The 26759-nt window shown below is 37.6% G+C and overlaps 2 protein-coding genes and 1 long non-coding RNA gene across 5 annotated transcripts; 2 read left to right on the forward strand and 1 right to left on the reverse strand.

Annotated features, from left to right (window-relative positions):
• Positions 1-1263: 1263 nt before the first annotated feature.
• On the forward strand, positions 1264-11613 carry LOC148911462 (galanin receptor type 1-like). 3 transcript variants are annotated; one of them, XM_089030053.1, is made up of 2 exons: positions 1264-1527; positions 9279-11613. In XM_089030053.1, exon 2 carries the CDS (start codon positions 9291-9293, stop codon positions 10425-10427), a length of 1137 nt encoding a protein of 378 aa, XP_088886179.1. In that variant the 5' UTR covers positions 1264-1527; positions 9279-9290; the 3' UTR covers positions 10428-11613. The 3 variants fall into 3 exon arrangements, with proteins under 3 accessions (XP_088886179.1, XP_088886180.1, XP_088886181.1); XM_089030054.1 differs by lacking the exon at positions 1264-1527 and adding an exon at positions 4966-5039; XM_089030055.1 differs by lacking the exon at positions 1264-1527 and adding an exon at positions 8867-9163.
• Positions 6267-6726, reverse strand: LOC148911463 (uncharacterized). The gene is made up of 2 exons (XR_016119660.1): positions 6681-6726; positions 6267-6296 (listed from the first exon to the last, which is right to left on the reverse strand). It is a non-coding gene; the product is annotated as an uncharacterized LOC148911463 (long non-coding RNA).
• A 2637-nt stretch (positions 11614-14250) lies between the features above and the next one.
• LOC148911464 (mitofusin-2-like) lies at positions 14251-26695 on the forward strand. The gene is made up of 16 exons (XM_089030026.1): positions 14251-14580; positions 15016-15258; positions 15843-15925; positions 16674-16821; positions 17180-17293; positions 18087-18194; positions 19525-19570; positions 19848-19918; positions 20662-20783; positions 21606-21732; positions 22207-22311; positions 22799-22901; positions 24062-24122; positions 24463-24619; positions 25842-26021; positions 26534-26695. The coding sequence occupies exons 1-16, from the start codon at positions 14356-14358 to the stop codon at positions 26693-26695; spliced, it is 2055 nt and encodes a 684-aa protein (XP_088886152.1). The 5' UTR covers positions 14251-14355.
• Positions 26696-26759: the final 64 nt, after the last annotated feature.

A 26759-nucleotide genomic window follows, 5' to 3' on the forward strand; every position in this document is an offset into this window, starting at 1 on the left:
GTTATTGGCAAATGCTGTGCCTTTTTCCTCTCCTCATGCGGCTCCAAGTCCGTATTGCTGTACATTCTTTCGCCGTTATAGTAAATTCCATCGGGTCTTCTTTCGAACTTACTAGGGTCTGCATGCGGAAACATCTTCCTAAAGGCTCTCCAGTTGGCATAATCCCGGTTGTCGTGATGTGGCTGCTCCTCTACGTTATTCCCAAAAGCGTCGTACATTAGTATATATAATGGATGTTATACCATCAGCACCTCAGTTGTACCCAGATGTTCCCTATACTACACCTAACGAACTAAACGCCGAAAACTTTCGCCTGAATAAAGCGAACTTAATCCTGGCTTACTTGGAAGGGCAGGCAAAACACTATGAAAAAGTTAGAAAAAAGTACGTCAGAGCCCGGAGTACGCTACATAAGATTGCGATAACTTCAGGATCCATATCTGTTGTGTTAACGGGCTCTGGCGTTGCTACTTCGCTTACTGGGCCGGGAATAATTGTTGGAGTTCCTTTGGCCGGCGTTGGGGCAACCTGTGGTATTATTTCGGCTGTTGCTACGGGTATTATGAAAAAGCTATCCACGAAAATATCCAAGCATGACACGACAATAGCTCTGTCTAGGGCTAAAGTAAATACTATTACCGACCTTGTCTCAAAGGCTTTGCGTGACAGAAAGATAGACGACGTAGAATTCTCGCTTATCTTAGCCGAAGAAGACAAATACGAGAAATTAAAGTCGGACATAAGGAATAAAAAAACAGTCGTAAAAGATCTTTCCGAGGAATCTCGCAAAAAGATCTACCAGGAGGCGAAAGAAGAGCTTCAAAGAAAGCTTGCTCAGTAAATATCATGATAGGATTCTATTTACATATTGAACGTCAGTCTGGAAATTACGCGTAATATAAATTCAGTGAATTATTTGGCGAATTATTACACGTAATATGAATTATTTGCATAACCTTATTTGGCAAATTATTACGCGTAATATAAATTCATCGTATGAATTACGCGTAATATGTTATTGTCGCCTCGGAATCCATCCTAACAGGGGGTGGCTGGGGTCTATTTTGTAAAATATTTCGTAAATTACGTCAGGATAATAAGGAATATCCTTATCCAGCCGACAAAACATCCACTCGGCTTTTGTCATATCAGAAACCTCGGGAATAGACTTACCGGTAATTTCAGACAAAAGATAGGGAATAGCTTTGTAATATTTCCCTAGTTTTAATTTTTTCAATGTCTTCCTTAAGCTTTGCGGGGTTGGCTCTTCTAAGTGGTCTATGATTTTCTGCCTTACTTCATCGTCTAAATATACCGGATGTAAACCTTGGATATGACTCATCCAGTCCCTAAAGTATTTTATTCTCTTATAAGGTGTTTTCGTACGACCTCCATTGGCGTAATACTGCTCTCTGGTAGCATTTGGTACGGCATTACGAATATTCTTACCACACTCGTAACACTGTGCTGACGTGTCGTCTTCTATTTGCATTTTCTTACCACAACACCAGAAACCCTTGGGCTTAGGTATGTTAACTTTGGATCTTAGGCAAATTATACAGAAGTCATTCACAAACTCTTTACATTCATGCATCGTATATATATCGTACATTTTTATAAACACTTATCTTTGATTCCCAACACAGCAGCAGTAAGGACTTATCGCGCGGCTTATTCCCGCTGCCGGCGCCTTCCTTAAACCGCCTGTAAAACCCGTAAATCTTTGACATTGACCGCGAGTCCCCCTTACTGCTGCTGCATTCTCATCTTGCCCCTTTCACCGTCGTCGCGCGCACGACGATCGTGTTCGGTTTACCCGCCATGTTTTACCCACCCTATATTTCCTTTTCCTTCATGTCACCGAATGCGGTCGTCGTTTACTCCCACTCTTAGTTAGACGAGTGTGAAAGGGACTGATGCAAATAAGTATTGATAAGGATATAAACAAACTCAGTTATAAGGGAGCCTATGAGTTTCTCATAAAAATAATTCAAAACAGGAATCTATCCTGAGGGTATCGTTTGGTGTAAAAACCACATGCATTAACTGTAGAAACACCAACAAATTACGGGAAAAGCATTTACTAAACCTTGTTTTGTTGAATATCGAAAACAACGCAGTTAATGTTCACCCTGAGGAGATAGTTAAATGCGTTCTTAGATCGAGACATTTTTTATATTTTTAACGATAGTATGTTTTACTTATAAATTTATTTATAAAAAAAACTGCTATAAATCTCGCATTCTGATTGGTTGTGAGCGCGCACTTTCAGCTGCGTCATTCCTATCTAAGATAACGGTTATTTTAATTTGTTTTTTATGAAAGAAATTAAAAACTTGCATGCTGTGCTGTTTGAAGTTAAAAGCACTTGGAGATTGGCAGAACACTCGAGAAGTGTCAAGAAGAAGAACTCTGCTACGCGTCGTGGTTCTGCTAACACTTCTCTCGTGTTCTGCCAACCCCCGGGTGTTTTATAACTGCACACAGCCAAGCGCGCGTTTTCTATTTCTTCAATAAATGAGGAAGTTGGATGGGGTTCGGCATTAGTGGATGCACTTGGCATCACATGTGAAAAGAGTCGGTGCGAACGAACGAACGAACAAACAAACAAACAAACAAAAAGTAAGCAAGGAGAGAAAAGGAAGGAAGGAAGGAAGGAAGAAAAGGAAAGGAAAGGAAAGGAAAGAAAGAAAGAAGGAAGCAAGGAAAGAAGGAAAGAAAGAAGAAAGGAAACAAGAAAGGAAGCAAACAACAAACCAACAAATTTTTAAAATATTTGGGACTAAGTATGAAAGATACTTATCACGCAAACGGAAACCTGAAAGAAGAGAAATTGAGAGTGGCGAACTACTGTCCTCCGATTCAAACATTCGGGAACTATTATATGGTTATATCGGTGTTATCATCGCAGTTTGATTGATGTTTAAGGATTTATTATTAGACCGCAATTGAGTGTGCTTTTAAAATAGCTCTAAATCGTATATCCAAAAAAACAAAAACAAAAACGAGTATAAAACAAAACTGTCAGATGAAGTCTAAAGAAGGCCTCAAATGAAATTTCCAAATTAATAATAATATTTTTTGTGACGATAATCGTTGTTTATATTCGCCTCGTGTTTTTAATTAAAAAACCGAAGACTCGAAAATGATACGTTAGGGCAAGGTAAAATAAGGCAAGATAACGTAATGTTTGAGAAATATATAAATTAGGAAAAGGTGGAAGAGAAAAGAAAGGAAGAGAAAGGAAATTGAAGAAATAAAGAAGTAAAAAAAGTTCTAATAAGTATTAGTTTTGAAAAAGTGCCAAGGAAAGATGGAAGGGCATTAAAAGAAAAACAAGTTACAGTATTATGAAACAGGCAAGGAAAAGTACTGATAAAACAAAAGAAAAGAATTGTTCTAATAAGTAGTAGTCCTGAAAAAGTGCCAAGGAAAGATGGAAGGGCATTAAAAGAAAAACAAGTTACAGTATCATAAAACAGGCAAGGAAAAGTACTAATAAAACAAAAGAAAAGAATTGTTCCGATAAGGAGTAGTTTTGAAAAAGTAGTAGTTCTAATAAGTAGTAGTAGTTTTGAAAAAGTGCCAAGGAAAGACGGAAGGGTATTAAAAGAAATACAAGTTACAGTATTATATAAAACAGGCAAGGAAAAGTACTGATAAAACTAAAGAAAAGAAATGCAGAACGGAATTAAAGGAAAAGGACAGATAAGATCCTTGTGTATTTTAATACATTATTATTATTTTAATACGTTATTTATTAAAATATTTTTTATTCGAATACATATGGGAAACTCTAAAACCTTCAGGTTCATAAGCAGTGCTCGCAGTTATATAGAGGATATTACAAGGTGTAGAAAAGATCTCTCACAAATGAGCGCAGCGAACGAGTGAGAGATTTTCAACACGAGAAGATAAATTTCGTATCTCCAAGCGCCCATGTAATATTCTGTTTATTATATAATTATCAATGAAGTATGTTTTGGCTTTTTCAAACAATTCTTTCCGTGTATTTTTGAATAGCCATCGCAATGGTGTTATTTTCACACGTGAAAATAACATGTTATTTTCACGTGTGAAGATAACAATTTTTCGAAATAGAGAAAAATAGATATTTCATTGGTAATTATATAATAAAAATATTTCTCTCTCTTAAGACAAATGACGTACATTTTTCCCTAAGCTTTAATGATACTTTAATTCCAAAAATTACATCAATTATTCAGTGCGTTGCATTGTTTTTCTTCTCTTTGATATTGAATGAATATCAAGCACTCAAAGTAGCGGAAATATTATTTCAAATGGAGCGTCCAATATATAATCATCCAATCACGAATTGTTGGCTAATGGAAAACTCTGTTAGTGTCTACATGAATTATTGCTGTATGTTGAGAAAAAACACGCCCGTTCTTTGCGTGGAAGCCCAAACATATTTAATTGCATGCTGATATTAAACGTATTGTACTGTTCAAATTGAATTTTTAGTGCAATTTGTTTTACATAATTTTTTCCGTTATATGTGCGGGGATAAAACCTCTCGCCATTGCCACAGTTAGTGACGATTATTGTTTCTACCAATAGGAATCTACGATAATACCTATCGTCCAATCAAAATCGTCTTTTGGATTCCGACTTAAAACTTCAATGTACTTCAAGTTGAATGACTTTCGTATCTAAACGTTTTGATTGGCTTAATAGGTACTTGGATTGTTTGGTTGAACTCCGGGTTTGTATGTCAAGTCAGTGTAGGGTTGGAGATATTCCAGATTTTCAACTAGTTTCCTTGACAAAACATCTTTCGCCTCGAATCTTTATTGATCATCTTCAGTGCTTTGCCGCTTTCTCTTAATTTCTCGTGTCAAAATCTATTTCCTAAATCAACATCTGAGATAGATTCTGAGATAGATTAGCTGTAGCCGTCGGAATAAAATGCGATGTTGTTTCAAAGTAAAGACAACTTGAAGAAGTAAGTCGTGCATTAATCGTGCTGGCGGGCGTGCAACGGAAAAATATATCAAGGTACTATTCAAAATTCTAAGGTAAGAATAAATTCAATTTTTTTCATAGATGAAAAAAGGATTGGTTCTTTTATCATCCATGATCTTTTTAAAATGTCAGAGATGATTTACCGCGATCAAGTTGTACAAATGTATACAAGTTGCCGAGAAACTCATTTACAGTGTTTTTTTTGTGTTTGTGTTTTTTTTTTGTTGTTGTTGTTGTTGTTTTGTTTTTTGCTTTCTTTTTCCGTAAATTGTACATTACGGTAAGTAAGAATATTCATACGCGAAAACAAAAACAAAAAACAAAAAAAAAAAGACGTTAAAATAATGATTATTATTATCATAAATACAAAATAATTTATTACTCTTTCTTCCCGACTCAATCGTAAATTAATTGTGCGATGTTTTTGGTTGAAAACCTTTGTTTTACGCTAGCTTTTAACTTTTTCCTTCTTTGGTTTTTCTCCCGGGTTCGCCGGTTTACGATTTTTACCTCCGCAAAAATCAACTTCATTTTACTGGATGAAGAGCCTCTCTGTGTTAACGCCACTTCTACATTTGTTTAATTGTGTTTTTTTTGTTTTTTTGTTTTCGTTGACTTTATTTAGCGTTACATGACCGTTATTAGCATTTCTTCCAGTATTTTCATCTCCAAATTCAAAATAAATTATCTTTTGGTCCATTTAAATTTTATCCATTTTTTTCTACATATCCGATCGGTTACGATATTCGACTTGCACAACTAAGGTCAGCTAGCTTAGCTCATGGCTAATAAAGAGTTATTACGCCTGTCAGTAGTGCGTTTCCGAGACCGGGCGGGAATTGCAGTCGAGAAATAGGGCATAGATTGTCGGTTTTTGCTTTTAAAACGCTTTACAATTCACAGTTTAACTCTCAAATAGGATTGTCAATCTTGAGCAGGATATACGTTTTGTTTTTTTAATTTAGCATCTTCTATTAGTATTAAACTACCATTTTTATTTGACATTTTCTTTAAATAAATAATCGGTCAAAAGCTGTAACATGTCCTTTAGAACGGATCAAAACCAATCTAGTAAAGTTAGTTTAGTTGAATAACATATAAAGATTATTAACTATGTTAACTTTAATTTAGTTTGTGTACAGGAAAAAGTAAATAACTGTTCAAATGGTGTTATAATTAAAATTAAGTGTCGGTATTGTGGTTCTAAGAAATTTATTGATGCAAATAATCGGACGTTGATGTTAGCCTGTGAACAAGGCTAAGCAAAAGAGCTTGCAACCAATTCAAAAGCCTCTTCCCAAAACGTAAACCTATTAAATACAAGAACCAATAGTCACACTTCCCTAGCTGCTTCATCTTGAAAGGTAGCTGTGCCTTTGCGTCGAAGCGAGACGAATGATGAGCTAGCAATGATAGAACTGGCATGTGAATACTTGTCCAAGGTGTTAAAAAAAGTTATATTATCGCAATAAGCTCACCGTTCGTCTCGTGATGCAAAGACACGGCTATTTTTCAAGATGGCGCCTGGAACTGTGAAGGGGACTATTGTAAGAATTTTTAAGGTGTAACATTCCCAGGGGCTGTCTATTAGTAAATTAAACAACTATGAGAAAACGAATTGAAGTATCTCTAGGTGATAATGGCTACCTTTTGTTTAGGCTTTTCAGTAGATACAAGCACCTGCATAAACTTACCGTATCGCACTTGGACTGATGTTAAAAAGATCTAGCTAGATGATCGATTGATGGAAATAGTTAAAATAATACCCATCCATTTCTAGTATAATAAATAGCGCGTCTCCATGTTGTAATTCAAGGCAAAAGTTTTTAAAAAAGTATATATATTTATAAAAAAAGAGATTTATCATTGGCTGCAATAGGTAAGACATGTTTGTTTAGACTGGTTTTGGCTTCTCAAATAAAAAAAAATCTTACTAACAATCATCAACCGTTACACCGTCCTTCTCAAAGAGTGGTTATAATCAATTGCCATGACTTGAGCTGCATTTTTTCAAGCGAAAAGTATTTTTCCATTTGAGCACTGAGAAAGACCGCTTGTCTTTTTCTTAGTATTACCTCTTTCTCCCTAATGGCAAATGTAACGATCACAGCTATCAAAACATATCATTTGAATAATACCAAAAATATATATTCCTAAGAGGTTTTAAATGGGAAAACCTTAAGCCCAATAAGAAATTTTCTTAGGGCGAACCTCTGTTAATTACCGACTACTTTCTCTTGTTACAAAAACAGCTCAACTAAAATGCAATATAATGCTCAGCCTCATCCAATAATTGTATATTAAGTGGTCGCCCTTTTATAAAATCGACCACCTCTGTAAAGCGACCAGTGCGACTTTGGTCGTACACCGGTAACTAAAATGGTCGTCCTTAACAATAATTCTTTGGAAATGTTTTCTCATTTTGGGTAATAATGTAGTACTCGTTCCCTTGAGATATATTTCTTTCTTTTTCCAGTCTCTATTACTCATGAATTATCAGAGATCTATAGTTCCAATGCGGGCTGAATATTTAGCTTATTTTTCTTCTGGACAAAAATTGCACCATTCTCTATCTCACTCTTTCTTTCTCTCTCTCTCTCTCTCTCTTTTTCCTTATTTTTTTCTTGTCTATTTATCAGTAAAATCTCTTTTTTTTTTTTTTTTTTTTGTCTTCCTTCCTTTTCTTTTCCTTCGCGTTTCAATTCAAGTATTGTTCAATATTATTGTTCGAAAAAATATTTAAATATGACAATTTATGAAAATATTATTTTTCAAACACAGCTGTCATTACCGATAGCATAGTCAATGCTGATCAATATATCAGCAACTGTTATTTAGGAGTTTAATTTCGAATGAGAAATGATACCCATGGTCAAGGTTTTCTACCTGAGCCATTAATTAATTTACTAAACTACCTAAAACTGAACCAATGTATCTTTTGTCTTTGAGGATCAAATTCGTTTTAAAATAAAGTCTTTAGTACTTTACTTTTAGCATCCAAGCCTCAAATCATTCCTAGATCTTATATCGTACATGACCAAAGTGATTTCGAATTGAGTGTCATTTCACAGTGAAATTGTCGGCCTTGAGTAAACGAGCGATGACGTTCTGCCTTATATTAAAGTAAGTATAGTTAAAATCTTTCTCGTTCCATTATTTGTTTTTCTTCATTCTTTTCTTCGCCAAAAGCAAATTGTCACCTAAAACGTCAATTCAAATTGATAGCCTTGTCTACTTTCATAATTAGATTTTCAATAGTTCAACGACTTTATTTATTTATTTTGGGAATATGTTTTAACGGAAATATAAGTTGCCCATGGGTCTAAAATTCTAGGATTCGTTTGTAAAGAATTGAATATCTTTATCAAAATAAGGTTACTCCTTCAGTACATCATAAATACAAAGACTATTACTTCTGGCTTTGAGGTCATATAAAAGTTTGAAACCGGTCTAACGAGCTCCGAAATCTCGGAAAACCAGTAATATAGGAATATAGCTCCCTAAAAACAAAAACAAAATCTATTGCTATCCTAGACATCGATACTAATGGACTACGTCTTTAATGGGTAAAATGAAATTTAAAAAAATACTTTTAACAAAGGATATCGTTTAAAAGGTGAGTTTCATAGCCGATCAGACGCACCGATTGAGATGGCAATAAATTTCACCTGCTTGCAGAGGTACAAATAAAGAATGGGGGCGGGGGGTCTGGCTGATGTAAGTGCAATACAGAAGTAATCAATTCAAGTTAAAATTCTTGGCCAGCTTCTAATAACATTTATGTATATGCTGGCTCAATTCAAGAGGTACCCCAAATTTGGCTTTATTATGTTCACCACTTTCCATACATTTGTTCACTGACCAAACATAAAGCCATTAATCGAAGCTGTGAGGTTCAAATCTTAATCGAATCTTTTGAAATTATCGTGCAGGTTCTGTTCAATGCTTTGTGTGTCATGACCAGTGAGCCGATGGATCTAGAAGGTGGTGGATATTCCTTGAAAAGTAGGAAGGACATTACCAGGATAAAGCGGTGAAAACTTGCTCAAAGATCTAGAGATCGAAGGTTTTAGATCCGGAATTCGAATATTCATTTGACGAAAGCGGGCCAGGATTTGAATCTTTTAGTAGCACAAAGTTCATCATTTTGACTCCAAGTTTCCTCCCCCTGAACACGGTCAATATCAAGCTAGTTCAAATATACAAGACGTTTGTTTGTTTGTCGTCTGATTCTATCCATTTAATTTTCACCCAAATCTCGAAACTAAACATATCGTTCTTTTCATTTCCAGATTGTAGTCAACATGGACGAATTAGCAAGGATAGGTCTTCTCGCTTCTTTCTCTTTGGTAATAACCATGGGTTTAATTGGAAACTCTTTAGTTATCTTAATCATCGCAAGAAATAAATTCCTGAGACGAACCAAGCCGATTAACATTGTTCTCCTGAACCTTGCGATCGCAGATTCAACTGTACTCATATTCCTTGCTCCAAGGCATATATTTTTTGGTTTGATCGACCCGCATCCTACTGGAACTGCAGGCGATATGCTTTGCAAGTTTATTACGGGAGGGAACATCGCATGGATAGGTGCTATCACCTCGATCTGCTCACTCCTGATCATCGCGGCAGAGAGGTACTATGCTGTTTGCTTGCCTCATCAGTATTCCAGGAAATTTTCTCGTCAACTTGTGCGCAACTTATCGTTCATTGCGTGGTTTTACGGATTTGTTTTCTGTTTACCACTTTTTTTCGTGGTTCGATACAACAAACAGATCAACTTTTGCTTCGAAGATTGGGGATCGAAAACTGTTTCGCAAGGCTATGCAGTACTTTGGGTGTTCACCGCCGGGGTAATCCCTGCATTTATAATGATTTATTTTTATTCTAATGTTATCTTTGATCTTTGGATCAAGAAAGGAGAAGCGAGACAAGGAAAACTCATGATTCGTCAAGTCAGGCAGAAAACACGTAAACGAGTCAGCAAAGCTCTTTTCGTCATCAGTTTTCTGTACTGCGCAAGTTGGTTTCCACCTCTGACCAATTACATTCTTGTTTACTTTGAGACTAGTCATGGATTTAGTAATGTCGCTTATCTTGCGTCCGTCGTCATGGTAGCCTTTAACTCGTCTGTTAATCCGGTAATTTACGCTTTTTACAGCGGGCTTTTTAGAAAACACTTGAAGAATTTAATCATCCAAGTTTTAGTGCCGAGAAAAATTAATGCACTCAGTGACCAAGCGCAACCAGCTTCGGCTACAAATGGATTGACTGCTAATTATAACGTTAACGATGTCCACGCTATACCTACGATGAACACCTCGAAGTTCTCAGATATACTTATTGCAGAGAACAGCCAGTTCAAAAATGATATTCAGAAAAATGACGAGAATAATATGAATGATCGAAGCACTCCTGTGGGGTTGATGCCTCTGCATTGATTAAATTGATCATTATGAAACCTCCTTGAATTTAATTCACGTTTTCAAGGGCACTTGAAAAGCTCTTGAATTTTACGATTTTAGCAAAACTCCTTGAAAACTCCTTGAATTTTTGCTTTGATCATTACTTGCATGGTTCTGAAATAGATTTAGTCAGAAATATCGGAAAATCTTAAAATCAGCCATGTGCAACCACCGTGTAAAACCTTGGCATAGTTAGCTGAACATACTCCTTGAAAATTCATTTTTGGGTCCTTGTATACTCCTTGAATAGTCCTTGAATTTTAAGTCGTTACCTCAGCACGAACGGCCCTGTTGAAATATAACGCGCGCGTGTTTATATCAGAGGACAGAGACACGCTCGTGCAACAACAAGCTTTGAATCCTAAGCTTGCTTCTCTCTTGCTCTACAGCTGCCCAGCGTGACACGAGTGAAAAACGTCTGCGCATGCTCTGAATCCGTATGCTAATTGGTCAAAACATATTTAAATTTGACTTTCAATTATGGCTAATAAATTGGACTTCATTAATTGCCAAAACTTAGTGTCCATGTTTGAAACTTAAAGCTTATTATTTCATATTGTGTTTGTTAATACAGTATCTTGGTCTGACAAAAGAATACTCTCGAACTTTTTTGTATACTTGGAGAAAACAAACATTTATTTTCTCACTCAAACTCTTCAAAATTCTTAGAAAGCGTGCTTAAATGCACGCACGCGCAAACGTTTTTCTCTAGTGTCTCCCAGAGTATCACAGTAGAGAGACACGCGCGCGCGTTTTACATAAGTAACGAAAACCTTAGCTGTGGTGCGAGGATGTGTGTCTGTAAAAATGTGCGCACAGTGCAGCCTGGACAAATCAAACGATACAGCAGCTGCACGCACATATGATGAATGTTAAATTTGCATGGTAGAAGTAAAATCAAGATATATAATTTTACAGTGTTTTGTCAACGCGCATTTCATCGCGTGAACGCGCTCTGTGAATGGCAGGAAGCGCTCAGTCAATGACATGCCACTTCCTTTTTAGCTGCGCATGCAATTGCTCATCTAAAACGCATCAAGCGCATCATTAAACTCGAAAAACGCAAAGTCCATTGCCAGCTGCGGTCAAGTTGTGCTACAAATCTAGTAACTCGCCAGAACAAAGTTTTACATTCTGTAAATAAAGATGGCAACAATCTGTATCCTTTTTCTCTAATGTAGTTGATGGGCAAAAAGAATTTAAGGGTGCCTGTGTAGTACGTATAGTGGCCTCCTTCGCAAACGTTCTTAGTGACTGTCACGCAACGCTAACGTTTCCCTTCGCACGAAGGCAGGGGGTCGCGGTAAAAAGCTGAAACGGAAACAGCGGAAAGCTGAAAGAGCTGAAAAGTGTAGAAATGTCATAAATTCAACCTATTTCTGTACTTGAATTACTTTCATCACTCTTGTTATCATGAAAGAGCTGCAAGAGCTTTGATTTTTTTCCTTTATAAACTATGCCGAGGAAAGCCAAAAAACAACAACAACAACAACGACAACAGCAATAAATCTAGCTCAGTCTGAGAAGCGCTTGACAACTGTCTTCGCAGTAGGCGAGCGACGTTATGTTGACTAATGAGCAGCCCGTTGCTAAGAAAAGGTGCTTGGTCTTCCAGAAAAAGTAACGTGATCAACGTCACAATATGAAGTTGGACTTCTAAGTGGCTGTTCAGTATCAAAGAAATATTTTCAAAGCTGACCATTCACCGAGCGGTCCAGCAATGAAGCTCTTAATTCTAGCCAGGATCAAAATCTGAGCAGCACGATAGAAGCCGGCTTAACAAGAAATCTCTGTGCATGGACTTTATTTAATTTTATTTATATTCTAATACTATGTAGAAATTTTATTTTTCGGTAAAGAGAATGCGTGACATTGACCTTGCTGGTCGGTCCATTGGCTGGTATCTCTGCAATTAACATTTTTTTCAATTTTTTTATTTTTTTATTTTTTAGTTTGACATTATTTATTTTATATCATCTTTCATAATATTTGTCTACTGATTATTATCTATGATAATAAGAAGTTCTGCGCTTTTCTGCACTTTTCAGCTCTTTCAGCTGTTTCCGTTTCAGCTTTTTACCGCGACCCCGAAGGCAGGGGGACGTTGTGTGACAGTCACTAGGAACGTCTGAGGAGGCTAGTGTACATGTAGCAGGGGATTCAAGTTCCATTCCTGGACTGGGCATTAAAAGTAGAGTTAGAGGGTCTTGATTCCAGGGAATTTTCTCTGCGTTCTCTAGTTTTTCTCCCTCTCAGCCAAACCCAGCACCCAAAACAGGTAAGAGAATCTGGTAAGGGTTCCTAAATCGCTGGTTAAAGGATACTTCAAATGAAGTTAAGGGATACTCCAAAATCAGGTAAGAATGAATACTCCTAAATCAGGTGAATGGATACTCTTAAATCAGGTGAAGGGATACCCCTAAATCAGGTGAATGGATACTCTTAAATCAGGTGAAGGGATACTCCTAAACCAGGTGAAGGGATACTACTCCTAAATCAGGTGAAGGGATACTCCTAAATCAGGTGAAGGGATACTCCTAAATCAGGTAAGGGATACTCCTAAATCCGGTGAATGGATACTCCTAAATCAGGTGAAGGGATACTCCTAAATCAGGTAAGGGATACTCCTAAATCAGGTGAATGGATACTCCTAAATCAGGTAAGTGATACTCCTAAATCAGGTGAATGGATACTCCTAAATCAGGTGAAGGGATACTCTTAAATCAGGTGAAGGGATACTCTTAAATCAGGTGAAGGGATACTCTTAAATCAGGTGAAGGGATACTCCTAAATCAGGTGAAGGGATACTCCTAAATCAGGTGAAAGGATACTCGTAAATCAGGTAAGGGATACTCCTAAATCAGGTAAGTGATACTCCTAAATCAGGTGAAGGGATACTCCTAAATCGGGTAAGGGATACTCCTAAATCAGGTGATACTCCTTCCTCAGTTGCTGGAAGTTAAGCGAGATGCTACAAATAAAAGAAACGAGTTGTGCCCTGCAGTTTTTTTTTTTTTTTTTTTTAAATTTTCGAAGGTTTTTAACTTAAATTTAAACGTCGGATTTAAATCGATTGAAAGTTAAGAAAATAAATAAAAATTTTTTTTTAGTAGGCATCAGTCTCAGGTCACCCATCCAGGTACTAACTTTGCTGAACCGGACTTGACTCAGTGTCATGATATGGAATTAAGCCTAAGTTTTTACCACTGGACCACGGTTCCAGGTAAATCAGCATAACAATAGTCGTAAAAACAATACACCGAATAGACTAGACTTTTTGACATAATTTTTTCAACCGATTCCGTGCGTGGCAGAGATGCAAGGGATTAGCCGATATGGTCTGGGGGCCGGCTGATCTCTCCCCTGATGCTTCGGCTAGAACATTTTCTTGCGTAATTCGTACACCCAAGGGCAGAAGGATTTAATCGCCGTCAGGTCCGAAGTCCATACGACGCCTCAGCTCTGCGGATGTCTCGGGGGTATGGCAAACTAGAATCGATTTTTTTTTTAAATTTCTGTCGGTTGGTACGAAGCCTATCGTATCCAGATTTTTTTTTTTTTTTTTTTTTTTTTTTTTTTTAATTTGGAAACAAATTTTTAAACGACTTTTTGAATTTTTCTAATTTTGGACTGTTCGCTGTTCCAATGAATGTTGGTAAAATATTCTGCAACCAGTGGGAGGGGGAGGGGAGGGGAAGAGAACTCAGGTACTGACTGGAGGTGGGTCCCCAATGTTTCGCATCAGCTGGCATACTAAGTAATCCATGCGCAGATTTCATATTCGCACGTGCGCATTAATTCAAGATGGCGGACGAACTTTGACATAAAATCAAACCAGCCACAAAAAATCGGCAAGAAAACCCGACTATATCTCCCAAAAAAAACATTTAACAGTATAAAAACTATGCGGAGCACCTCTTCGTTCCTTAAGCGAACCATGTCACTCAAGGACAACGATATAAATGGCGCCACAGCGCAGTCACCGTTGCATAATTTCGTTAAAGCCAAGAAGAAGATCAATAAGACGTTCACAGAAATCAGTAAATATCTCTTGGAAACCACACAGTTTATATCTGGCTGTGAAGTGGCGGATGAGAATAAGCCTGAGTTAAAGAAGTTTGCTGAAGAGGTTCGTGTTATTGTTGTTATTTTATTCGTGTAAACTGCATGAAAATTTGAATAGCTTTTGTATCGTGGTTTTGAAAACAGGTGTACGATGTAGAACAGGAAATACGCAAAAAGCATAATAACGTTGTTTTTGTGTTAACTAGGGAGTTCTGTTACTGAGAAAATGGTAGGGATAGTCAGAGAATAGTCTGGAAGTGTTCAATTACTTTTTTTTACAGCAGCATCTAGCTCCTCTGCTGTATATTAAAGCTTACTACATGTAGCATTTCCTCGTGATAAATGTGTGGTTCAAGAAAATATATGTCACACCTCCCTTAAGGCAAAAGACATGTTTAGTTTGGGCATAATGTTTCTCATTTCAGACCACATGTCATTCCCTGGATATTAATTTCTTTGTCTAATAGGGAAAAAAAATTTTTCTGTCATCATTTGTTAGGTTTCAGGGTTTGTGGGCCAAGTTGCAAGCATTACAGAAATGCTTGCCAGAGACCAAATGAAAGTAGCATTCTTCGGTCGTACAAGTAATGGAAAGAGTTCCGTTGTCAATGCCATGTTACAAGACAGAATATTGCCGATGGGTATTGGACACACCACTAACTGTTTTATGAGTGTTCATGGATCTGATTCATCAGATCCTTACATCCTCATACCAGGGTCTGAAGAAAGAAAAAATGTTACGGTAGGTCTGTGGGGGTGGGCTACAAAATATGTGAGTGTGGGAAGGAGGGGGGAGGGGAGCGAGGGAAGCTGTGTGATACGATTTTGCATTGGATAATGAGGAGCAGGTTATTAGAATCCTGTGCTGTAGCAATATTAATGCAAAGGGTTATGAAACTACTGTGCTGTACTGTACTACTGTACTGATGAGGTACTGTACTGTACATGTTACTGCTCACAATGTCAATTACAATGATGACGATGTTGATGAGGATGCAGATGATGACAATGTTGACAATGATTATGATAATGGTGATGATTACACTAATGATGATGATGATGCAGATGATAATAATGACAATGCCGACAATGATTATGATAATGGTGATGATTTCCCTAATGGTGATAATGCAAATGATGACAATGATGATGTTGACAATTGTTATATTGATGCAGATGATGATGATAACATCAATGAAGGTGGTGGTGATAAAATGATGATAACGAACATGATAATGATAACAATGATCACGATGATCACAATTATTATTATTATTATTATTAATAAACGTCTTTGATAATTATGCTTAATACGTTTGAATCCAGACACTTGGTCAAATCGCTAATGCTCTTCACAAAGAAAAATTACCACACAGCAGCCTGGTCAAGGTGTTCTGGCCAAAATCCAGGTCAGTAGATGATGTTGATGATGATGATGACAATGATGACAACAATGATGACAGTGATGATGATGATAGTGATAGTGGTGGTGGTGATGATGATCATGTTGATGATGATGATGATAATAATGATGCTAGTGGTATCCCGGTCAGTAGAAGATGTTGACGATGATGATGACTATAATGACAACAGTGATGACAATGATGATAGTGGTGGTGGTGGCAAAAGGATGATGATGATGATAATGATGATGGTGATGATATTAATGATTTAACAGATCAAAAACAGTTTTCTGTGTTTGATACTCTGATCAAAACACGTGGGATGTTGGGAGAACACGAGAGGAGCGTAGGAAACCACGACGCGTAGCGGAGTGATTTCCAGCTTCTCGAGTGTTCTCCCAACATCCCAAGTGTTTTGATCAGAGTATCAAACACAGAAAACTGTTTTTGATTTGTTTTATAAAATAACAAACGCGCGAAAAGATCGAAAAAAAGCAAAGTCTAAGTAAATTCTCCGTACGTGCCGTCTTATTCAAACTGACCAATGAGCGCGCGCGATAGATTAAAAATGACGATAGTGTGTTTTGATACTCTCATCAAACATGGTTTTCGACCAATCCTAGCGCGCGTAGTATACCAATTATTTTATAAAATGAATTTGAAAATGAGTGATACTGTATAAAGTCTTTTACTGATAACAAAATTTGATAATGGAGTTATAACTTGATAATAAAAATAATTGCATATATTTCAGGTGTAAGATGCTTTCAGAAGATGTAGTCCTAGTAGACAGTCCCGGTATAGATGTCGACCCTGATTTAGACTCCTGGATAGACAAGCATTGTTTAGATGCTGATGTGTTTGTCCTGGTGGCCAATGCTGAGTCCACTCTAATGATTACAGTGAGTAGTATATTATTCAAATACCTGTACATGTACATAAACTTTATATTTTATCAGTACCATGAAACAACTTCTGGGCTGATCAAAATAAGAATATGGGTTAATCACAGATCAAATTGAAATCTAATTGGTATGTTGTATTGGAATGAGGAAAACCAGAGAACCCTGGACCTAACAAACTCTGATTACATGTGATGCCAAGTCATGGAATAGAGACCCTTTTCAAGTTCCAAATTACCGCTGTAATCCTTGATTACAGACTCATTTACTCAGGCTTAGCCACGGTTTTGTGAAGAATATTAAAATAAAGAATATTATAATAAACTGATCAGTTAACCCTGTGCTCCCATTTTTATAGGAAAAAAACTTTTTTCATAAAGTCAACCAAAAACTTTCCAGGCCCAATATTTTTATTCTTAATAACCGATGGGATGCGTCAGCTGGTGAAGCTGATGAAGAACTGATGGACCTTGTAAGTATAACTACTTGTCATGATGATAATAATAATGAAGATGATGATGTTGGTGATGATGATGGTGGTGGTGGTGATGATGTTGATGATGGTGATGGTGATGGTGATGGTGATGATGATGGTGATGATGATGGTGATGATGTTGGTGATGATGATGGTGGTGGTGGTGATGATGTTGATGATGGTGATGATGATGATGTTGGTGATGATGATGGTGGTGGTGGTGATGATGTTGATGATGGTGATGATGATGGTGATGATGATGGTGATGATGATGGTGATGATGATGGTGAAGATGGTGATGGTGATGATGGTGATGATGATTATAATGGTGATGATGGTGATGATGATGGAGATAATGATGATGATGATGGAGATGATGATGATGGTGATGATGGTGATGATGATGGAGATGATGATGATGGTGATGATGATGATAATGATGATGATAGTGATGATGGTGATGATGATGGTGATGGTGATGATGGGGATTAGGATGATGATGTTCATGATGGTGGTGATGGTGATGTTGATGGTGATGTTGTTGATGGTGATGACAATGATGTTGGTGTTAATGGTGATAACGATGAAAGTGATAATAATGATGATGATAACTTCTGACAACCATAACAAAAGTTTCGATGCGTTTTTCTACCCACAACCATGACGCTGAATGATGATGATGATAAAGATTCATGACCTGGATTAACATTTACTACTATGACAATAGATAATAACGACAATGATAACCCAGATGAAAAGTTTTCCTTTTTTATTGTTGTTGTATTAACAGGTAAAGAAACAACATCTTGAGCGCTGTGTCAGTTTTCTGACTGATGAACTCAAGTGTGTTGACAAAGCTCAAGCTGAAGACAGAGTATTCTTCATCTCTGCAAAAGAGGTACACTGTTGTAGATCTCTTTAGCTTTGGCATGATGTTTTCACATTTCATACCACGTGTCATTCCCAAGAGTATGACATTCATGATTAGACCCCTTGCAGCATGTCGGAATGCAGATCTTATACTCATTAATTATGCATGAGCTCATCGACCAACCAGGATTTCTTATTTGTACCCCGTGCAGTAGTTTGAAACCCTCATCAATTACCACCACACCCATTTCAAAGTTCTAGAAAAGTCCTACTACACTAACTTTGAAATATTTCAAAGTACTAGAACTAGATATAGTCTTTCTTCCAAATTATGGTGACTGTATTTTTTAACAGCCTAAGATACAAAAGTATTTAACTTATAATTTATAACTTTATAATCTTTCTTCGAAATTATGGTGAGTGTATTTTTTAACGGCTTAAGACTCAAAAGTATTTCTTCCGGCGTGACCTCGGGTCGGTTGCCGAAAGAAATCTGTTGAATTGGTGTACAGTGAGCTCCAAGTACGAGTCAGAAGAAGCGAGGTAGTATGTGAATACAGGCAAATTTCATGGCTTAAAGATGCGAAGATTAATCTCTAATGCGACTTTCTCGGTTCTATAGGGATGTGAGAGAAGGGTCATGACTAAAATTTGGTGCTGGAAAGGAAATTTGAAGATGTACGAGGTTTCAAATACCCGTGATGGTTTGCTTTTGGGACTCGAGTTTCCAACCTTCTCTTATTTCTTACTGGTGGGGGAAAAAATCTTAAAACGGGCTAAATTCAAAAAATAACCACACAGAGTGAAAGAAGTGCTATTTTTCAATGATCGGGTAAAATGTCGAGGCCTTATTTCACGTTTCAATTATTTTATTGAAATTTTTGATGAATCTCCATACATTTCCTTATAACAGGACACCACAGAAACCAAGCTTGGGCTACCTGTGACATAACAAAAAGAGTATATTAAGATGTCATGTCAAATACTTGTCACTGTATTCTATTGTGGTTTCAAATTCCACGAGGATTTTGAAACCCCAATAGAATACAGCAATTGTATTTGAAACATTTGGAGTTTCATAGGTTTCCAAATCTCAGGAGATCGAAATTCTTTTGTTTTGTCCTCCAAATTGAGTTGCTTTAACGTCTGAACATGTAAGGGGTCTATATGTAACTCAAACAGGAAACATTCTTAAGAGAATGATGTGGTCTGAAATGGGAAAACATTACTCCAGTCCTACATGTAGCTCAAAAAGTCTATTCAACAGGACTCTCTTCTTAATTAGAAAATCTTTAAAATTGGGATTCCTGTGTTGTTTAATTAATACACTAAAATGGATTATTTTAATCTTTGTCAAGGCTCTAATGTCAAGATTACAGAAACACCGTGGAATGCCTGAAGAAGGTATATTTCATGCGTCGACACCCAGCTGTAATAGGCGATTTGCATGATGACGTCATTTTACTACCACTTCCAAAATGCTTTGCAAATTTTTTTTTCTGATTCAAATTCATATTTCCTCCTAAGAATATTTCACCTGGGGGAAAGGGGGTGCGCTCCCCCTGTGCCCCTCCCTTACATCTGCCCCTTGAGCCATTTGACACATAGTCGTCATATACATATACTTGATGACCTTTTGTTTAATATTGAATACTTCTCTACTATTCTTGTATACCTCAAGGAGGTGCAATACATGTAGATGGTTTCCACGGAAGGAAATTAGAGTTTGAACATTTTGAGCACAAGTTTGAGGTAGGTCAATATTCCAAAGCTAAGAGCCTTCAATTCGTAATGAATTTATTTAGAAGAGATAACTAGCTAAAAACTAGTGTTTTTTGTGAGCTATGTCATTGTTTCTAGTGAAACAGTAATGATAAAAAGGTAAATTATACACCGTGAAAAGATGAAAAAACTGACGTTTCAGATGCTAGTCCTTCGTCGGAGTAAAAGATGAAGGACTAGCGTCCGAAACGTCAGTAAATTTTTTCATCTTTTGACAGTGTATAATTTACCTTTTTATCATTAATGAATTTATATGTGTACTCCTATACATTTGATGAGTAATATAATACAGTATCCCAATTCTTCAATAAGTTTAATCGGGGGGAGAGAGCTGCCAATATAAACCCGTATTGTCTGTTCAGAATTGCCTTGAGATAGGATAATATTATGATATGAAACTTATTGTAATGTTGAGTCGCTAATGGCATTGGAAGAAAATATATCCCTTTTTTCTTCTAACTAGCAACCAATATAAACCCATATTGTCAGCTTTGAAATACCTCACAATAGAATCACGATACAAAACTTATTGTGATTTTGAGCTGCCAATATGGGTTCATATTAATGGCATTGGAAAAAAGTGCCTTTTTTCTTCCAACTAGCTACCAATATAAACCCCTATTGGTGGCTCAAAATTTACTATAACTTGTAATCATGTTGTATATATATATATGAATTATTACTTAATATGCTTTGTTTGTTTGATGTTCTAGGAGTGTATATCCAAGTCAGCAATTCAAACAAAGTTTGAGTCTCATGCAGTGAGTGGTCTTTGTGTTGTTAATACAGTGAAGACTGTCCTGGAGACGATTACTGGATGGGCTCATGAGCAGAGGTAAAACAAAGACTTCTTGAATAACTACTAAAAGATACTTTATATATTAGCAAGAAGAACAGCAGCAGCAGCAACACCAACAAAAACAACAACAATAGCAACATCAAGAGCAACAACAAAAGCAACAACAAGAGCACTAGCAACAGCAGCAAAAACAACAGCAGCAACTACAATTCAGCAGCAATGACAGCAGCAATAATAGCAGCAACAACAACAACAGCAGCAACAGTAGCAACAACAGCAACAACAACAACAGTAGCAACAATAGTAGGCAGTAACAACAACAGCAACAATGACAGCAGCAACAACAACAATTTAGCAGCAACAGCAGCAGCAACAACAGCAGCAACAACAACAGCAGCAACAACAACAGCAACAACAACAGCAACAACAACAGCAACAACAACAGCAACAACGACAACAGCAGCAACAACAACACAACAGCAAAAAACAGCAGCAGCAACAACAGCAGCAACAACAGCAGCAACAACAGCAGCAACAACAGCAGCAACAACAGCAGCAACAACAGCAGCAACAACAGCAGCAACAACAGCAGCAACAACAGCAGCAACAACAGCAGCAACAACAGCAGCAACAACAGCAGCAACAACAGCACCAGCAACAACAACAGCAGAAACAACAACACAACAGCAAAAAACAGCAGCAGCAACAACAGCAGCAGCATTAATAGCAGCAGCAGCAACAGCAGCAACAACAACAGCAGTAACAACAGCAGCAGTAGCAACAACAACAGCAGTTATTGTTAAATCTCGGTTGGATTTTTTTAAACCACAGATACATAACATATGTTTTCTTCTCCAGATCAAGGTTGATCAAGATGAAAAGAGAGTGTGAAAACAGGCTAGAGTATGTCAAGGAACATCTGGATTATACTACCACTGAATGCAAGAAGAAAATCAAAGCTATTTCTTCCAAAATAGAACAGCAGGTCTGAACACAGAATTTTATCTCATATCAGGGGAAAATAAATTAGAACGGTCAAAAATAATACAGGCAACTCTCGCCTTGTGGACACCCCTATGATAGGGACACCTTAATATTACGGACAGAAGAAAAATCCCCGACAAAAATACTCACAAAGAAATGACCGTAAATAATATTTGCTATTACGGATGCTCACTATTACAGACATGAAGTGATGGTCCCGAGGGTGTCCGCTGTAACGAGGGTTGACTGTATACCTTTCTATCTAATGGTTATCCTGGTCTTGATGGCCTACATAAGTTGCTTCAGGAGCTTAGGAAATTGGAAATTTCTTTTTAAAGCTTGGAGGGGGGGGGGGATTAGATGTTGACTGGGGAGGGGGTAAAAACTGAATGCAATGGCTAACACCATTGAGCCTTATTGAGCTAGTTTTAGAGTCCATTTGAAGTAATGCAGTTCTCTCTTTGTATTACACAAGGTTGCAGATGTCATGGCAGAAGAGATTGGTCGACTCAGTGTCTTGATTAATGATTTTGAACATCCATTTCACACCCATCCAGGGTTCTTACAGACTTACAAGAAGGTACCATACTTGATTACACTGTGTACATATGATTCTATGTTATTATTGGTTTTCCTTTATCATAATTCTTTTTGGTCATTCAATAACAAACATCTTTTTCGAAAATCCTTCTTTTACCGCTATTACCATTTTGCCTCCTGCCTTCATTCCTTGGCTACTGTAACCCAGCTTTTGTACATTTTTCTGTTTTCTTTTGACTAAAATATTATAAACATGCCTACAAGGAGCAGGAATATGGAAAAAAAAAAAAATTTCACTTTACCGCCATGTTTGATTAGGCTGGTCGTTTTGCCCACTCATGCTTTGCGCACCGCGTTCACCGCTCAGCTGCTACTATTTGCCCTAAAATTTCCTAATTAAAGATACACTAGCAATCAATCAATCAACCAATCAATCAAGTTTTTGCTGTGTTCTTCTCTCACAGTTTCGAAACCTTTCATCCCATTTTGATTTTCTCATTTTCTTCTCTCATCCTTTCGTTTTCCAGGAGCTTCATAAGCACATCAAGAAGGGACTTGGTAGAAACTTGATGGGACGTTGCTCAACGTCACAGGCTCAGATCATCAATGAAGCACAACAAGAAATGACTGGTGAGATTCCCTGAATTGATATTTCACAGCAGACTTTCATAGGAAATTCCAAGGTTGAGGAAAAGAATGAGTTCCAATGGCACTGCAGTGCCTTTTGGGGCTGTTTTCAAGATGGCGTCTATTTTGTTCTCTAAAACAGCCCCGAAATGCACTGCAAATCCAGTTTTTCCTCTTCCTCGGAATGGCTAATAGCTTGCCCTAATGTTCTCCCATTACAGACCACATGTCATTCCCTTGAGTATTATTCCTTTTCCTAAGGGCTCAATGTTTTCCCATTACAGACCAAGTGTCATTCCCTTGAGTATTATTCCTTTTCCTAAGGGCTCAATGTTCTCCCATTACAGACCAAGTGTCATTCCCTTGAGTATTATTCCTTTTCGTTAGGGCGTAATGTTTTCCCATTTCAGACCACGTGTCATTCCCTAGAGTATTATTCCTTTTTCTTAGGGCGTAATGTTCTCCCATTACAGACCAAGTGTCATTCCCTTGAGTATTATTCCTTTTCCTAAGGGCTCAATGTTCTCCCATTACAGACCAAGTGTAATTCCCTTGAGTATTATTCCTTTTCGTTAGAGCGTAATGTTTTCCCATTTCAGACCACGTGTCATTCCCTAGAGTATTATTCCTTTTTTCTTAGGGCGTAATGTTCTCCCATTACAGACCACGTGTCATTCCCTTGAGTATTATTCCTTTTCCTAAGGGCGTAATGTTCTCCCATTTCAGACCACGTGTCATTCCCTAGAGTATCATTTCTTTGTTTAACGGTTGCACATGAGAAGACACATTAATATGGATACAACTCAAACAAAGAATCTTATTCTCAAGAGAATAACACAGCTTTGGCCTAATGTTTCCCCATTTCAGACCACGTGTCATTCCCTAGAGTATCAATTTATCTTTAACGGTTGCGCAAACAAAAAATCACAAATGGTATAAAATGGGAAAATATTGCTGGTTTTCAATCATTCCCAACGGAGTGAAATAAAAGACACGGCGGCCATGTTGGAGGATATGACTAAAGAATTCATTGACAATTCTTTTGTTAAATTTATCCAACATGGCGACTATGACGTCATGTGCAAACGAAGAATGATCTTCAATCTGAAATGATCTATTGCACCGACTTTATTGGTTTTGGATTATTTATATTTCATCTTTAGAACATCTCAAAAGCCTACTACCACAGGACCAGCAGGAGAATATCATCCCTACTGTACCAAGGTATGAACACAATTCATCTTCTGGATTGATTTTTAGCTTGTGAAGACTCTAAGGGACCGTTCACTTTTTGATTGGTCTAGAGCCGTGGTAAATAAGAAGACCAACAAATTACATCAATGAATTACGAATCGCTTACGCACGGAATCAGCGCACGCTTGAAACCGTTTTTCTTTCAAACTTTTTGCGTGTTTTTTCTTTTAAATTATAAATAACATTTCCGATGGTTTTCGGAAATTTGTTACGTACACTAGGAAATGCAAGTGCCTCGTGGGATGTTCCATGGTATATAATATAATCAAAATAATCGTATAACTATAATCTATATATGTGTTCATTTTAGGCAAGATTTTGAAGTGTGCTACCAGCTCGAGATCCATGACTTGTGTAGCGATTTCATTGAAGACATCGAGTTTCACTTCAGTCTCGGATGGGAAAACTTGATGAAGAAGTTTCTGGCTCCTCGTAATGCTAAGCTTGCTGTAGCTTTAGGAGCTGATGTAAGTTGATGCTGCTCCCATTTTCCTTCTATCCCATTCATTCCTTTTCTTTTTCTTTTATTTAGTCATTCAACTTTTTCATCATTAAGCAAAACTCTCGGGATATGAATCCAGACCTAATATTAAAGTGCCTATCACCCTTCTGACAATATTCTCAGTATTAATTCTACATGGGGTAAGATGTTGAATAACCCGAAAAAAATTCACAGTTTGAGCGCGGGGTCTTGAAGTTATAAAGGTTTTTCCATGTCATATGCTGATGCTGTGACGTATGAGGAGGCATTTATGGTTATTTGTTGTTCCTTGTAATTCGAAACACCGGCTTCTATGTGAAAACTAACTTGAAATAATTTCTATAAGAGCAATGGGAAAAACAATGACGTATTTCAAATATAATTTATCTGTGCCAGTAAGGTTTTGTATATTAAATGATTACTCCTCATACGTCACAACATTAGCGTATGGCATGGAAAGCCTTTAAAGCTTCAAGAAGCTGCACTCAAACTATACGATTTTTTTAATGCTACTGAACGTCTTACTGTATCTCATGTAGAATTAATACTGTGAATATTGTCAGAAGGGTGATAGGCACTTCAATGCCCAGACATTATTTAAATAAGGGGAAAAAACCATAGACCTTTTACGGCATAGCGAACACGGTGCATTGTGGTCTAGCTTGAGTTCAAACATCTTTTGTTCACCATTTCTTATATGATGTTGCTTGTACTCAAACTAGACCACAATGTATCAGGACCACAAGGTCCAAGGAGTGGTACTTTTAGATGAATAGTCCCCTTCACGGTTCCCTGCGCCATCTTGAAAGGTAGCCGTGCCTTTGCATCGAAGCGAGACGAACGGTGAGCTTGTAATGATAGATACATGTGTGTTGTCCAAGGTGTTAAAAAGGTTCTATCATTGCAATAAGTTCACCGTTCATCTTGCTTCGATGCAAAGACACGGCTACCTTTCAAGATGGCGCAGGGAACTGTGAAGGGGACTATTGATCTCAGTGATCTCAGTGCTCAGAGAAACAGATAGAGAAAACACGTTGGTAGCCCGGGTGTTTGAGCCTGATAAATAGCTCAGTGGATTCCAAGTATTTACGCGCGCTCTTTGATTGGGAATTCCGCAGGACAATATAACTAAGAGAGGCATACACCCCTCATGATCTCGTCACAACAAGCTGAATGTAAAATTATCGTTTGTAAAATTATTTACACAGCTGGAAAGAAATGTCAAGAGCATTGCTCCAGGGCGAAACAACACGCATGCCAATGGAGAAAGACCAGCACACGAGATCGCGCCTCGCTACAGTGATGACGAGGTTACCCTTGCTGTCATACAGGGCGTGGCATCTCTGACGTCACGAACTACTACGCTTGTCGTCGTCATTGGAGGACTGGTAAGTAGTCACGCAAGTGGGTCTGTAGAGGATGACTGTGACAAAGTCACGGTACTCCAGTGCCGTGACATTACCCAATTTAAGATTCTACGACTACAGACAACGGAATACGGATATTTCGCTGAATAGACTGGGTCGAGTCTTTCTGCGCATGCTCTTAGCAGCTTATTTCCTACTCCAGCTTCTATGGTAAGTAATCGAAGTGTTTTACCGTAGTGTTGACAACGAATACCTTTTTGGCTATTTGTTTAGACCGATATAAGCAATTTGTAGTCTGTAGTCATCGATTCTTAGATTGGGTAATATTGCCGTGACCGTGACGGTTGCGTGTCCAAGCACTTTGATTGGATGACCAGTAATCTCGCGTGCTGTGATTGGTTCACAGTATGCCGTGACTATGTCACGAAATCCACTCTAACTTTGAAAACACACGTTACGGAGATGCTTCCCGTGATATTACCGTTACTGTATCCAAGCATTCTGATTGGTTAACAAGGTTTTTTATGTTTCAGTTATGGCGCGTGATGGGCTGGAAGGTCATCGTATGCTGCACAGGTCTCTACACAGGACTCTATGTCATTGAACGTCTTCGTTGGACAAACAATGCCAAAGAAAAAGCCTTTAAGAAACAGTTTGGGATGTACGCTTCAGAGAAGCTTCGGTTGGTCATTTAGCTGTATCACTAGTCATAACGTGGGTTAAGTACAACGTAAGTATGATTGGTCTTCTATGGGAGAT

This window comes from Actinia tenebrosa, unplaced genomic scaffold (assembly GCF_029948245.1).
Source record: "Actinia tenebrosa isolate PJP-AT-01 unplaced genomic scaffold, QUT_ActTen_1.0 PGA_scaffold14__42_contigs__length_11649687, whole genome shotgun sequence".
In the NCBI taxonomy this organism is placed as follows: domain Eukaryota; kingdom Metazoa; phylum Cnidaria; class Anthozoa; order Actiniaria; family Actiniidae; genus Actinia; species Actinia tenebrosa.

What these genes read in the sequence shown, in the direction of transcription:
- LOC148911464 (XM_089030026.1), top strand. Translation starts at nt 14,356, where the DNA reads ATGCGGAGCACCTCTTCGTTCCTTAAGCGAACCATGTCACTCAAGGAC. An exon ending in GTGTTCTGGCCAAAATCCAG is followed by an intron (nt 15,926 to 16,673) that starts GTCAGTAGATGA and finishes CATATATTTCAG; the next exon opens with GTGTAAGATGCTTTCAGAAG. An exon ending in TCTTCATCTCTGCAAAAGAG is followed by an intron (nt 18,195 to 19,524) that starts GTACACTGTTGT and finishes ATCTTTGTCAAG; the next exon opens with GCTCTAATGTCAAGATTACA.
- LOC148911462 (XM_089030053.1), top strand. Translation starts at nt 9,291, where the DNA reads ATGGACGAATTAGCAAGGATAGGTCTTCTCGCTTCTTTCTCTTTGGTA.